This window comes from Charadrius vociferus, unplaced genomic scaffold (assembly GCF_000708025.1).
Source record: "Charadrius vociferus isolate BGI_N301 unplaced genomic scaffold, ASM70802v2 scaffold455, whole genome shotgun sequence".
NCBI lineage: Eukaryota > Metazoa > Chordata > Aves > Charadriiformes > Charadriidae > Charadrius > Charadrius vociferus.
In genome coordinates, this window is record NW_009648550.1 from 588,317 (window position 1) to 604,567 (window position 16,251).

General features: G+C 37.8%; 1 protein-coding gene across 1 annotated transcript in view; it reads right to left on the bottom strand.

Annotated features, from left to right (window-relative positions):
* RALGAPA2 (Ral GTPase activating protein, alpha subunit 2 (catalytic)) overlaps positions 1-16,251 on the bottom strand; it is a 144,126-nt gene that overhangs the window by 61,903 nt on the left and 65,972 nt on the right. The window contains exons 25-35 of the mRNA XM_009886048.1: positions 10,562-10,690; positions 9,019-9,147; positions 7,742-7,800; positions 7,321-7,429; positions 6,617-6,727; positions 6,184-6,252; positions 5,875-6,012; positions 5,185-5,368; positions 2,443-3,214; positions 2,063-2,134; positions 936-1,059 (exon numbers count right to left, since the gene is read on the bottom strand). Coding sequence (XP_009884350.1) covers positions 936-1,059; positions 2,063-2,134; positions 2,443-3,214; positions 5,185-5,368; positions 5,875-6,012; positions 6,184-6,252; positions 6,617-6,727; positions 7,321-7,429; positions 7,742-7,800; positions 9,019-9,147; positions 10,562-10,690 — 1,896 coding nt within the window. The remainder of the gene's footprint in view (positions 1-935; positions 1,060-2,062; positions 2,135-2,442; positions 3,215-5,184; positions 5,369-5,874; positions 6,013-6,183; positions 6,253-6,616; positions 6,728-7,320; positions 7,430-7,741; positions 7,801-9,018; positions 9,148-10,561; positions 10,691-16,251) is intronic.

The window sequence follows — 16,251 nt, forward strand, 5'->3', positions numbered from 1 at the left end:
CCCTACAGGTTTGTGATCTTTGAGTTAGATCTGTCTGTTTCCCATTCCTGTATTTGACTTTTACTATAAGTAAACATCTCTTAACTAGGTACTGAGTCATTATCTATACGGCTATTTTACCTTCCTTCCAGCAAACAACAACAAGGAAGCATTCTGTCATGTGCAGCTGCTCTAAGGGCTATGCATGGCTTAGAAAGCCCACTCAAAGCATACACAGCGAGAAATCAAGTGCAGAGAAAACATAACAATCAGAAAAACTGAAAAAGAAATTGAAGATTTTTACAAAAAGAAAAACGTTACAAGAAATTGTTCTAGAAGATTATTCAGAGGAAATGCCTATCTGAAAACAAGCCTGTGTCCAAAAGCTTGTTTGTTTTCCCAACTGCATCAGCCTGAAGATGCTACCCTCTCCCTGTAGACCTCATGTCACTTAAATCCTTGAACATGAAATACAGCTACTATGTATTTCCAAAACACATAAATGTTCATGTCATTTAGGTTACTGACACATCACTTCAACAATGCAAACTAAAACCAAACATTTTTGTCCTTCGAAAAGCAGTCACGTGGTTGGGTAAGTGGTCTGATCATGTGAAGAGCTAAAAGGAGCTAAAATTAAGGTAAAATTATGGTACAGCTCTTAATGATGCAGAAAGCAGAGATGTCCACTGCAGCACCACGTGTCCATCAGAAACAGGAAGGATGCAATCATCCAGAAGTAGCACGTGGATTTATAGAATTCTGCTACAAAGGTGATTGTTTAAGTACTGCTGAAAATTAGTGTGTATTAAAACTTATCCTTGTTTTTTTAGAGTTAAAAATCATGCAGTGATATAAGCAGTTTGTTTTCCATTTACGTATTTTAATTGGCTTACATTGATTTTTGTAGGTCTTCAGATCAAGTATGTTAGCTTGCCTAACTTTATGACTATTACCTCCCAGCCCAGTCCAGCAACAAAATCTTCATATGCCTGGCTTCCCCTTGCATTGGACAGTATTGAACATTTGTCCTCCTGTCCTTCGGCAATGTAAAACACTGCGATCTTGTGAGTTTCACGGCTGTAATTAGATATAAAAAGAAACAAAAGTTAAAGAAGGTTTAGCTCAAAGTTATTTTTTAGAACACCTGCACTCAAAAGCTATGAACAGGTGACCATGTTTAACTCTATATGTCCATTTCTTTTATGCACACAAATACATCACTCAATTTCAGTTGCAGAAATATATTTTCACCAATTTCTTTCCCTGTAACCACACTGCAGAGACACCACAGTTCACAGAGCAGAGCCGAGTCTATTCCTTCCATGCATCAGCAAAAGAATTGATGACCAAGTTCCAATTACAGGGTTAATTGCCTACATCTGTGCAACCTTGCCAGAGACAGCAAGATTGCACAGGTGTTAATGGGAGCATAATTTGACCTGCAGAATTTTAATTATAGGGTGATGATTTACAAGAAAGAAAAACATTATTGACTTTCAGATCCCGGGTTGAGTTTTATAAGGCTGACAGTTGTCGTCTTTGAAAACAACTGAGTGGATTTGGTATGAAAATTGTTGGGATGCAAGAAAATCAAAACTCTGCAATGCTGCAGACATTTTTCAAATAGCTGTATGTCATGTAATGAAAAATAAAAGAGAATATTCAGAACTCTTTTCTGCCACTACCTGGCTGTAGAGTAGTTGTAGGGAGATTACCCCTTAAAGAACTGCTCTTGACACAGCCATCATCCTGCAGAAAACAGTTCTTTGTGTGAGTTGAGCCAAGGTCACAAAAAAATTCTGAAACTTCTTCCCTCCTCTCCCAGCTAAAGAAAATAGGAAATAGGTTGCTGTATCTTATTACTTGCTACTGATTTTGAATTCTTTGTATACAGTACCAGTGAAAATAGCTTGTCTGTTCAGGCTACAGAACTCTTTAGAAACAAACCAACCATTTTTCATACAAATATCTGTATTGCTAGTACATGCGACTTTAATGATTTTTTGGTTTTGGTGATGTACTTATTCTTTCTTTGGAAACGCTAACCTAATCAATGGTGTGTTTAATAAACATTGCCTACCATTGGCGGGAATCCAGATTTTTCAGTTCTCGCAGTAATTTTGAATTTTTCTTAAGAAGATGAAAGCTTTTCCTAGAAATATATAAAAAAAGATTTGAAGAAAAATGCAGTATAGTACAGATACAGCATTTTCTCACTCAAATACCTAAGAGAAGGAAATCAAATTAGCATGATTCAAAAGATTTTTAATTATTACTATAAGCAATCTGCAGATATCTATTTAAAATAATCGCTGAAGCAAGTATACGTAAAAGTTCAAAAGTGTGCTCTGACTACCACCCAGCTATATAATTCTCGCTTTCTTAAGCGCGTACAGGTTTGGGGGTAGAAGTGAGAAAAGTAGTAGTATGGTAAGCATGTTCTGAATCCTCTCTTCCTACCTCCTATCCCAGGAGTTCATTCCCAAGTCATTTAGCAACAGTCGACAGAAATAAAAGGACGCTTGAGGTTCGGCAGGACGTGGTTCTTCTTGATGGGCCACCTTCATACTGAAGTCTGAGCCGCATTTAAATATATACTCCTTTTCCTGGGCACTCTGCCTCATCAGGGCTTCGGTGATCGCATTCTCTTGATCGTAGCTCATACCAAAGGGTGGTGGCGATGGCTCATTCAGCTTTCGCTGGGGATGTAAGAGGCATTCAGGACTGGTGTTACCAATCTTTTCCAGCAACTGGTCAAGAGCATCTTCTCCTTCTTCCACCTGAGAAATGTCTTTCTGGGAAATGAAGTGGTGTTCAGAGTTGCCTGAGATAACAAACGTGTTCGTTGCGCCCTGCCGCGGAAGGCAGCCCTCCAAAGGTCCATACAGTATTCTGCCATCCCAAGAATATTTCCCTGAGATATCTCGGACAATTACCCTTACGTCCGAGGGGGATGCTGCTGGTTCAGTGTCTGTCTTCTTCTCTGTGGGGATTTGGAGGTAAGATATAAGAGTACTGTCATTAAACACAAAGAGCTGCAGGTTGGGACTCCGGAAGACTTCTGAGGACAGCTCAGAGGACTCCACATAGGAGTTGTCATGGTTCTCGCTCAGGAGACTGTGGAGAATGGCAGGGCCTCCGCTGAGTGGGTAGTGGCTCAGGTGATTCACCAGGTGAGTCATAACCATCCGCGCCGTTAAAGGTATCAATTCTAAGTTCCTCCTCCTCTTTTCTAAAATGATCAATGAAAAGATAGTTGATCACTAAGAGCAGCAAGAGGTAATTAAAAAGAGCATCTGCAAATTTCTGTCGTATTTCAGAAGCTTGCCTTAGTTGTCCTCCTAATCCTTCCTGTTCAAGAAGCTATTTACAATCACATCCCAAGAAATTATAACTGTCACACATTTTTAGTTTATTTTACCACATGCCCTTTGACATTTAGCCTACGGTCACATCTAGGACTCCACACAATATGCAAAAACCCTGCACACCGATCCCACAACGCCTGCTGTCACTACAGTTTCATCCGGCAGGAGAAGGTGTTTCTCCTTACCATCTGTATTCCCACAGTCATCCCCACGGCAATCATAGCACGAGAGGGACAGGGCACAAGAAGCAAAGGTAAACTGGAGACGCAACTAAAAACCAATGCTTTTCAATTTTTAGCAGCGTGGTGGTAAAGTTTGTTGTATGAGGCAGGAAGAGACTTTGTGAATCCCAAGGTGTTCCCCTCAGCACAGGCAAATACATAGTTATTTCATAAATCAATCGTGCTCCGAGTTACATTGTGCCTCCACTTCTCCTGCTGGAATGTTATTCCAGAATATTACCCCTTTCAGAGTCAGAAACCTTCTAATTCCCAGTTTTTGTTCGTATTTAGTTTAAAACCATTTTTCTTTAGTTTACAGTGTTTTCATCTTTCCTTGGTATTTATACTTTCTAATGAACTTTAAAATGACAAATATATCCCTTTTCAGCCTTTTGCTAGCTCCTAAAAGCCAAGATTCTTCAGCCTCCTCTCACAAAAAGGGCTCTCTATTCTTTTACTGAATCTCCCAGTAGTAACTCTCTGAATTATTCTTTTTCAAAAATAAGCAAACCAAAAAACTTGTAGGGCACTAACATATCATCTTGTTCTACCTAAAATAACAAATGTATCTGATACGTAACTTTATCTTTCTGCTATTCACAAAACATCCTTCTCAGCAAGAAATCTGTGTAGAACAGGTTTTAGTGTTTTCAACCTTTTAGTTAAAACTAACAGTACATACACAAAACCAAAGAAAATATGCTGTAGGACTGAAAAATAGTACAGTATCAAAACATGAAAATACTATTTTAAAGCATCACTGCCAATCCAACATTACATCACACTTCGTATTGCATCTGTACTTTCGATTCTTCTGCAGAAATACGTTAATGCACATTAATATATGAAATTACTTAAAATGGACTTAATTCACAGTTGAACAGCCATTGTTTTAAAGGTTATTTTTAACAAGTGTTTGAAATAAATATGATCTCTATGATAAATCACTTACAGATAAATTATTTCCTATGTTTGGATGCATACTTTTACGTTGACTTTAAAAAGTTAGTGGCATAGTGTATGCAGGTCCAAATAATCTCTTTTGACTTTTGACCCAGGTAGATTGTGAATCGGCAGGAACGGCATATTTATGCAGCCACAGAATTTGGTCGAAGTCATACATGTTCTTCTCAAATCACTCAGAACAGGCAAATTATCTATTGCAACAGTGTAATTTCTACTGAAAAATTCAAGAAGGCAGCTGCACCCTTCTGAAAGAAGTTTGATTTGGGGCTTATCTTGTTTATTGAATTTAATTCTATATACTAATTTAATTCTATATACTAAATTATAATTAGTACCAACAGCAAAAATAGCTTCTCAGTCTATCCTATCTCTATAGAAATTTCTCACTATACAGCACCTTGGTGTCATTTTCTTTCTCCTGTGATCTTCATAAAGAGCAATGTCAGCGAACTCGAACATCCTATTACAGAGGCAACTGAAATTCATTAAAAAAAGAGTGCTGCCCAGTTTTCAAGGAAAACACAGTACTGCTACACACAGTAAGGAGAAGCACATTTTCAAGGAAGAGATGTAACCTGGAAAGCTTTATTTCTTAGCTGCTGAACACTGACATGCTGGTCCTCACCACACTCTATGAACTCTCTTACCCTCAGCGACAGTGAGCAGGTTGCCCAAATCCGTGGAGGAGTGGCACTGGGCTGGCTCAGAGCTCTTGACATTCCCAAGTCGCAAAAATGGGTCGTAATCACTGGACGAGAGATCCGCCAGACTCAGCACGTAATGGCTTTGCTGAGTATACGTGCTGGAGCCATTCACACAACAGTGCAGAACCTACAAGTAGACAAGCATGACACTGGATAAAGAGTACATTACAGTACCCACTTAAACACGTTCAATGAGGAGTGACCCATCATAATTTTTACATTGCAAAAGCCAGGACATACTACAAAAACATCTATGTCTAAACACAGTATTTTTAAAATAACACTCTTCATCAGCACTTATTTTGTACTTTAACAGCTCACTTCAGGACTTATTTTGTATTTTAACAGCCCATTTCAAATAATTCAAATAGTTCTGCACGGACTGTTTTCCCTTGCTCATTGTTTTAAGCATTTTACTTCACTCTCTTCACCATCATCTGTCTATTCTACATCACTATCTTATCATCGTAATATTTTACATTCTTAACTTCCCATCTGTACAACTTCTGCCCATGCTATGAGAATTCACAATTTTCTACAGCTTGCTAAAAATGCTTCTGTGGCTAACAGGATCTGTGAAAGGTGTCTTTAAACATCTAGACTCAATAAATCACGTTCACTCCTCACACTTACTCTGTAAATATAGTCCAGTAAAGGAGCTTTGGATGCATGTTGATCTTCAAGAACACCAGCAGACACCGGCTCCAGTAGCATTTTCATGGGTAATGCCATACACCAATCCAACAAGCAAAGCAGCAGTGAAACTATAAACTAAAGAGAAACACGTAACACAGTATTTAGGTATATTCTATTAAATTCACCCAAACTTAAAGGCATGACTTTGAAAGTTTAAAATACGACTCTGGTTCCAAGCAACTTCGTTTAATAACCATCTCAAACAGCACAAAGAAAGAATGAAGACTGCTCTTTTCAGTGATGTACCTTTTTATCTGCTTCCACGGAGGAGTATTCAGCACTCGGCAAAAGAAATGCAATAGTGGCCACAAGGATCTACATCAAAACAAACAAAACTCCAGAAAGACATTTAACTTCTTTCACTATAAAGACAGAGCATTAACTTAATTTGAACAGGGTATAAAAAAAGGTTAAATTCTCTTAGGAGCATCTAACTGCCCTTGTAAATCAATGTGCAAGTAAAATGAAAAGTTTTATTGAGCATTTTGGAAACAAATCACTAAAAATGAGAGGAGTACACTGGTCCTAGGACTACAGCAAGTACATCTCCTAACAATAATTGCAGAAGAAGAAAAAGTTAACATAAAGTCACAGTTACATTAGCTCAAGTAAGGAATTAAGGAATTAAGACAATTTTTCATACGATTTCCATACAAACATTTTAAAGAAATTGACATACTTCAGTAATCTTTCTGGACAGAGAGGATTCATACTTTTGAAGCTTTTGCCAATAAGAAACCAGCAGCTGAAGAACATCACAGGCTACTTGAGCTACCAGTTTATTCGAAAACTGAAAGAAAAGATGATTAAAAGCAAAATAAAATATCCAGATACAACACAATGCATTCAGTTTTTATATATTTTAAATTATTTTGCATCTATACAAACTATAAAAATTGTTCTTGTAGCAAAATCACACTGTCAGTATAGGGAAACAGCAGGCTTGACATTATCTATGTAATCTTGATTTGGTCTGTTGCAGACAGGGTCTTTAGACACATAATTACATGCTATTTTAGCAAATATTTTGCACTTTTCTACAGGATATTACCTTGGTGACATTGAACAACTGTGCATATACTCCTCTGCAACTTCACAGGAGCAGTAAGGAACTGAACAATGCTCACTGAACACAATGAGCTACTAATTACATGCAAAGGTTCAGAACTGGGAGACATCTTTTTGAAGACGGCCAATGCCTTATCACTAACGCTATGCAAAAGGTCCCAAGCAGTTGTGTGTTAGCAGCATCCTGTCAGTGCTTTAAGCAATGAAAAGACAAACCGACAGATTGTGCTCCGTATAACCAGCAACTATTTTTAAAAAATGAAAATACCTTTTTTACGCAATGTTTATTGATTACAGAGACTGTCATAGTACTACCTTTAGTGTCACACCTATGACATTGATTGCTTCCTTCACTTGGGGATGGTTTGTGCACTGCGTTAGTTCTTCACATATCCAAACTCCAAGGCCACAAATGGCTATGCATCTTTTTTAAAAGAAAAAGTGCTTTTGTCAGAAGTTTTAGAAGAGTATTAAGGAAGAAAAAAAAAACAACCACCAAACCAGAAAAAGAAAAAGAAGGAAATGCACAAATACATGATCTCTCTTTTCCCTATCTCAGGTCACACAACAGGTCAACACCTTCATGGTGCAGAGTGAATCTCATCTCAATAGGGCTAAAGTGAATAACCCATCCAAATAGTATCAAACCACAAGGCAGTAGTAACAACTCAGCTGTACAAGTACCAAAAAGCTCATTAGTGAGAAAGACTTTCCCAGCTTTTACTCAATGTTTTACCTTGCAGCTTCACTTGGCTCCTCTGTAGCATTCTTCAATAAAATATTTATGAGGTAGCACTAAAATAATAAAATAAATTGGAATAAGCTTCGTTTTCATACAGCCACTTCATTTAAAGTTGTTTAATTTTGACATAGTTACAAGTGAAGTAACTTTAATTCTCAGCCTATTCTTAAAGCATTTTTACTACATGTCAATTTTATTTTGTCAAGGGAGAAATACTTACTGATAACAACTCAAACATACATGCCCTTGTGGATAAATCTAATCGACTTAAAATCACGTACAGTCAGCAAGATAGAAACTAATTCATTTTGAGAGTTGATGAGTATTTACTAATGATGAGCGATGAACACTTGATAATACGACCCACAGTGTTTAAGTTCTACGCAAGCCATGTTTTGAAAAATTTAGTGTGTTTTTCAGTACAGAAAAGACACAAGACCATTTTAACACACCTTCGATGACTCTCTGAGAAAGTAAGAACAGCAGCCAAGCACGCTAAGGGTTTTGTATTGTCTTTGATTCTACCTTCTCAGGCTGCATGAGGCATTCAGGGATTCCTCCCCAGCTTCACCTAGCTTTGTGCAGTGGATCAGCGTAGTCCCTCAAGTTTATCGAAAAGCAACAGAGGCTTGTACGAGGGCAACCATTTGGACAGATTTTACCTGCAAGTGATGCTCCATGTCACCTTTGTTGGGCCTTTTTGGGACAGTGTGCATGATTTTTTCCCACCAAGAGTATTGCTGTGAAGGTCATTAAACTACAAAGTTTTCCATCCAGCACTGAAATCAGTTCTTAGGGAAAAACCATTCATGTAAGTTGATGGTTCTGTCTAACAGTTGTATTTTCTTAACATCTTACTGTAATACCAATAAGGCAAAAAATATCTCCCCTTATGCACACCCCACATCTCTTCCAGGACAAGCTAATGTACACAGAGACAATGAACGGACACTTTAAATAATACCACCAACATCATCTAATGAATTGACTTGACAGGCATCTGGCTGGAAAACATCACATTTGATCATAGCCAGTTCACTCTCCTTGAAAATAAAATGTAATTTGCAGGATCTAAGCTTTGTTAATTTTATGGTGCATGTTAAGCAAAGCAATGCTTATCAAATAAGTACATATAATATGTGCAGTTGTGGGGTTTTGAAGAGGAGGAGGGGTTTATTTTTTAAACAAAAAGTGCATGGTACAAATGAAGAGACTATATAGTAAAAATATGTTAGGTTACATAAGGATGTACTAATAAAATGTGATTTTACCTTCACATCTGCTGTTCCGGCAATAATATCACCGGCTTCTGAAATGGGCCGCAAGAGTGGGATTTCTTGGTAGATATTTGGAAAGCAAACAAGAGAACCAAGGATGGTGTGAGCTTCTGAACGGGGAGCCTAACGAAGGAAAAGTAAACAAAACCATTTTTTTCATAAAATTATGAAAATGGCATAAGCTATGAGGCTACTGTCTATCACCATAAATACCAGATGTGTTGTATTCACAATGCAACATTGAAAGTGTCTTGAGGAACACATCCCAGTAGCTTTTCCTTTAGAACTACAGCAAAAGCAGCATTAAAGCAGCGACTTACAGACACTTGTTTGCCTATACTTTTCACTGCTGTGTTGCTCTGCTCTTTTTCTAAGGCTGAGCTTCTCCTCCAGCTGGGATCCAACCCCACTTCTAAGCATACTCTATATTTTTAATACCTCCTCTGTCATTATACAATCCAGCTATCAGGAATTTGGTGTCAATAAAAAGTACAGAACCACCTAAAGAAAAGCTGAGTGAGAGATTTTAAGCACTAATCCAGCACTACTATTAGCAGATTGCGTGACACAAAGGACAGCAGAATGCACTTAAACTGACTGTATACATGATAAAAATGCATAGAGAGATTCCTACTTCAATAAAACCATCAAAAGCAATACGGCAATACGGCATTAAGTACTGCTATATATTCTTGCGTAATGTTGAAAACACAATGCACACTAAGTGTCATGCTTGTAGGAAAAATGGAAGGTGGTGCTGGATTCTCTTGGAAAGTTGAGTTTTCATTTCTTATTAGCACTTTAAGCTTTGGATCAATGATCAGGCTGATCAGATTTTTTTTTTTAAAGACATGTCAGAAAATTAATGGCTGTAAACTCTGAGGGCCAATGGAAAAACCACAGCTAGGCTCACCAGTTCACTCCTACTGAAATACGAGAGGGCTGTGTCCCTGTGCAGGGCCACCCGCTCAGCCACACAAATGTCAAGAGATGTGGTAAAAGCACTTGGCCAAAATGGACAAAAAGGTCCCCCCTGAACTGGTGTTTCATGTACAACAAGGCTTTCCAGTCTTTCCCAGGATTACCAGACCTTTATCCTTATTTTGGCATCCCATCATTCATTTGGTATTTCACTACTTCTTCACTAATTTAATTGTTTAGAGTCACATTTCTATCAGCGTTGATATTTAGTAAGAAATTCTGTATTACCAAAAGAGTTCCATATTTTCAATATTTGCTCACTGAAAAAAGCTAATGAGATTCTGAAATCCAAGTCCTGCTTTTAGCGCACAGGCGTGCCAACAATATTAGCAAGGATATGATTTCTCACACTTTGGCCTTTTGATGAAACACCTTTGCAATACTAGTATGTCACCTTATCCCACAATTTCACACATCAGCTGCCATGGTATCTGCCCCAAGAGCCCCGTTTCACATTGCACTAATGAGTCAACACCTGTTAGAGTGGAGACATCCGAACCTCGTTAGCAAGCGCGTGCTCTCGGGGGACAGGGGTGCTGGGCATTGCCATACTCACCTCCAGCATGTCTGTGCTTAGAACTCTGGCTGCTGCAGTGATGAAGTCTCCTATCAGCATCGTAAAGCCAGGTAAGCCCAGGAAGAAAAACCAAGGTGGACAGTGCTTTATGACAGTATTTAAGACATCCTGAAAGAGAATTTACCTGTTTGAGAAGAAAGACACACAAAAAAAAAAAAAAAAAAAAGCCCAAAGCAAAAAGGGAGAGTTTGAGAAGATTTAACTTTGCAATTCACCAGTACCACCCTAATCAAAGGTGGTAAGTCAGAGCCACACAGCTCTACGTATAACTGATCGTCACGTAACAACCACTACTTTCCACTGCAGATGCATTTAGTAGGAAAAGTACATTTTGTATTTTGGTAATATTTGTACTCTTAAATTCCTGTTAAAAAAAAAAAAAAAAAAACAAACCCCAAACACCCATGTCTCTTCATGTCTAAACATTAAAGAAATGTTCTCCTGTTAAATAAGACTTTGGATTCAAAAATCAATTTAAAATGAAGTATTACACCACTCCAAATAAGGTATTTCCTAAAATCACATTACTCAAAATTCTGTAGCCGTAAAAACACAAGATGACACAAACAACTGCTGCCTTTGCCCTGAAGGAGCTCAGGGCAGCAACTGACAGCAGGTGGCTTACTGCTGTTAGGCTGCCCCAGCGCATACGGGGTTTTTTAGCTATTCTGGACTAGTTGAGAAATATAGCTATGTCAAATGCAAGAAGTGATCACACACAGCACAGTAACACAAATAAATCTACACTAACTAGATTATTCTAAGTCAATCTTCTTTTAAATAATTAAGATAGCACACATAGATAAGCCTTGGGGAAAAAAGAGTTTTGCTGAACTTCTGAAGAAACAGAGGGTTTTTTTTGTTTTTAAGAGGTAGTATTATATGTGTATGAATCAACCAACAACCACAGCTTTGCTCTCATTACCCTGTGGCAGAGAAGACATTCAAGATAAGCATTTCAACTTTAATCCTTCCACATTTCAATTCTTTGCAGTCTCTCCAAATCAGAGCAAAGTTCCTGTATTTGACTGAAGATTTCCTTCCCACAAGGTTTCCACAGGTTTAAAATTAGGCACAAAGTCTATATAATCCTTACCTGCAACATTATATTTGCTGAAGAATTAGATAAAGCTATTTCTATATTGAGTAGAAAATTATTTTTTGTCTCAATAGAATTTCAAAGAAAAGTTGCAAAGGAAACCCATTTTCAGTGCCATCTTTACTGGTTTTATGATGTGTTAAAGAAGGCTTGAACTTCAATTTAGCTCCAGAATGTGTCCGTATGCTTAATTTCTACATCAGAAACTAAAAAAGTCAAGTTGATTTTTCTCTATATGAAGATACGCTTTAACTACACTAGTATTTTCTCAAAGCACTGCTCGACGTCTGGACAGAACTTATTTAGTGTTCTGCTAACTATTTACGGCAATAACATCCTATGAAATAACTGTATTATATATTTTGAATCAACAATATTAGTTTTTAACATAGTAGCAGATAATGCTTTCACTTTCCTGAATAAGCTAAAATGCCACTCGAGTTAATGTTTAAACTAGTTTTAATCACTTCCTTTGATACATTTTAAAGTCAATATCAGTCAATGCAAACATTCAAAAAGAGAGCAGATGGATGCAACAACTCATAAAGTGGGCGGTAAACCCACCCTCCAAGGAGAACAAAAGACCCACCTTTTTACAATTAAGGGTCTGATTAATGCACCGCACTCCTCACAACACAACGCACCTGTAATTACGAACGGAGCCAGGTACTGTGATGTGTTTGGTCTCTGAATAATTGGGCATCAAACTATAGAGCAGCAGATGGAAGTACACTTCTGTTGACATATGCCACAATAAAAGAGCCCTTGCTAACCTGGCCTGAAAGGTAACAGAACGTAGAAAGTACAAAGACCTGCTACAAACAACCGCGTTAACTCCTGTCCTCGCTCCATCAATTCCATCTGTTAAATACCACTGTAACAATCATCCGGCTTCATCAACTGTTAACTATGGGCATTGTATAGAACACTTAGAAAATCAGGATAAAATAGAAACTGCAAAACCGTTACTTCAATATATTAATACCTGAGTTTACAGCACAGCATAACTAATGCAACTTTAACAAATGCTGTGACAACGCACACATTCCAAAAAGCTGTAACAACGTGGTTGCATGGATCTACTTGGTGTTTGAAATGTACTACTACAAGAAAATAGTTTCTCATAGTAAGAAACCTTTGAAAGATTTATTTTGAAAAGCTAATGAAATAATCCTTGATTTCTCTTTTTTGTTATGTAGCTACAAAGTGATGAATTCACAGCACAGACCACATGCCATGGTGATACGGCACACACATAACTCTTAAGAGTTAACAACACACAAGTACATTAGAGCCCAGACAAAAATGTGTTCATTAGTTTCCACTGTCATTTTTCATCTCAGGCATTTCAGCATAAATTTGTGATAGTTTGAGTGACTTCATTTAAATTAATACGACGCAGAATATGTCCTGAGTAGAATATTGTTGTCCTGCTTGAGCTTACAGAATGGACAGGAAAGAAACCACAGCCCAGGAAGGCGCTTACAGGTAAAATGTCACAGTTTTTCTCTCATTTCCCAATTAGCACACTTTCATGCACAACCCAGCTAACAATAAAAGCGTGATTTCACGCAGTAATTCAGTAGCATTGCGAGCTTATCAGAAGATTCAGGCTTATGAGAAAGCGACCAAGTGAGAACATATGTTGTATCAGTGATATTGCAAAAATCAGGTAATTCAAACAGAGGCAAGTTGTTTCCTTCCCTTCAAAGCGCTGTTCTATAAATGTAAACTCTGTTCAGCAGCTTACAGCCTAGTAAATGAATCACTTTAATTGAATGCTATGTACACAGTAACTGGAAAAACACAAGCAATAAGAAAAACATATGGTGATGGCAATAGAAATTGGTTTACTCATTCTGTACAGTGTTGTTTCTTTACTTCTTTCATAATTGACCTTTAGAACGATAAATGTGTAAAATAATTTTGGTTTATTACGGCTCCAAACCTTTCAGCAATTACACAAAATGAAAATTTAAAAGGAAGTATTCATTCTGGAAGCATTTCCATTGTTTACATAATTGCACAGCTATAATTTAGTGTTCATGTTGTTAAAGAAATGTGAAAAAAGGACCATTATGGACTATTTCAATTCAAAATGATGCTCTGTAGTGTTAAAAATGGGGAGGAGGGGACAGAAGGGGGCAATCACATGCATGTCCTTCTCAAATGCATTAACCCTATAAATGGCATAATATTTCAGTATAGATTAATCTAGTAATCCAAATAATAAGGTCATAAACATCCACTAAGTAAGCGAAAAAAAATTTATGCAAGTTCACTGAAAGGTCAATTACAAAAATATTCTTCACCTAATTTTTGTTCAAGCTTTTGCAGATTACAGGTGTAACCAAATAGCCTGCCATCTGCCTGCATCACGTTTCCAATTGTCCCTCAACAGGAACAACATGGATTTTTCACTTACAGTTCACTCTGTTCTTCACTGAGAGACACCTCATTAGGGGCTGAAATTTACAGCACAGGAAAGATTATTAATTTACACAAGACTTAAGTGGTGAATCCTTCATCTTCCTTTTTATTTTAAAGGAACAAGCATTTCCATTTACTCATTCCAAGTTCTCCTAGCTATCATTACATTTTAGGTAAGAGTTAACTTGTCAAAAATTAAGTTTCAATAAAAATTTATGAAGTATTTTGACACCCTCAGAAAGCAAAAGATTTGCTTGTCAGAAAAATCTATTTCGATCTGTCATTTAAATCTAACCTCCAAAAAAGTTGCATTTGCTAAAGTATCTTGTGACTGGAATGCAATAGGGAGAGAGATTAAAAAGCAGAGTAACACTGCATTTGTAAAACATGGATAAGGTTGTTCACAAGTGCTAAAGCTGACAGATTACTGCGTAAATCACCTGCTGGTAATTGCTCCTTCCCCTCTGAACTATATTAGAAAGCTCTCTCTTTTAAAGTCATATTAATAACAAAACCTCCCACCCCAAAGCCCTTGTGTTGACAGAGAGGTGCTCAGATGCCCTATTAACAGAGATCAGAGAAACACGAAAAGAACAGAATTTTTCAAGTTTCTCCCCTTTTCGAGTATTTTTGATATTTTCACAAGCTAAGAGACCATTGGGATTAAGGATATACTTCAAATCGGAAGAAATATTTTAAGCTTATGCACACTGAGAGGGAAATATCTGAATACCTATTTGCTACAGGTACTGAGGTACGGGTACCAAGAACCCAGTTACTAGTTCATGGCACAGCTTGAAAAGTTGAGCTGACTTTGTGTCACCATACGGATTTCTCCCAAATGCCCCTTGGCAGGACCGCTTCGAAGCCTCCGATCCTGAGAAGCCAAGGTGGCAACACTGAAGCACCCGCAGAGCAGGAGGTTAAGTGCTTAGAGGGAAGGTAGTTTTAGAGAAGGGAAGGTGAGCACACCTCTGAGAGGACAGGTGAAGGAGTTCCCAGCGATGCACAGCAGGAAGGCAGGTCCCCCACCTTAGGTGGCAATTAGCAGCACTCTTAACACTTTACACTTTCACCTGCATGCTGTATCAGTTTTCAAGATGGAGGAATGCATGCAGAGGAAGGGATTGTTTTGCACATTTTTATTTGAACGTCCCCAAAAATGGCAAACGGGTTAAACCTTGATTTGCTTAAAATAGTCACTCTCAGAATTTACCATGTAACCTCACTTAAAGATAACAGCTAAGCAAGAAGTTGAAGTAAAACACGTCTGAAGCAGAGAAGCACAAGTGCACACAGAGGGAAACGGACAGATCCTGAAGACACAGCTCCATTGAAATAAGCAGAGGGAAAGGGGGAAGTCAAGTAGAGAGCTAATGACAACAGATGATCAAACAGCGCTGCATTGCAGGAGACATTAACAAAAGAAACTTACTTTGGGAGATCCCAAAGCTACAACCATGACTGGAGAGGTGGAAGAAAAGGCATGAGCAAAATGGAAGGAAGAGAGATGCTGCCTCTATTTCAAAAACTCTATTTCTATTCTGGACAGAGTTCAGAAAATCCTCACAAAAGGAGCTTACAAGCAGCAGGAGCTCCAGCAAGATACTGCTGGGAATACAGAAGAGACAGTCAGAACAACAACTAAGAAACAGTAATTTGGGTGGGATGGAAGTAATTTAGAAAGAGCAAAAGTATTACAAAAAAAAAAAAAAAAAAAAAAAAAAAACTACCAAAATTTTTCCAGAACATACAGCTCCTACAATTGGCACTACCTGATTCTTACTTTCTTCCAGTCAATCCCAGCAGCTATTTTTCTCCAGCACTTCCAATTTATCCTACTATGAGTGTGCAGAGGGGTATGTGGGATCTCCTGTGAGATCCTGGCATTTGTTTTTTTGTCTCTACTGGAAACAAGCTGTCTGTTAACACTTTCTCCAAAGCATTCATAAAGCACATAATGAGGGCACACAGGCAAATTTTCTACAGAAAGTGAGATAGGGGGGAAATTAAAAGAGGGAGAAAAATCACAGTAGCCATTGGAAGAAACTCACAAGAAACTAAAATATGGGAATCTAAGCCTTAATAGACTATATTATGATTATTTTCTTCTAAATGGCAGTCTGGAAAGGAATCTAAA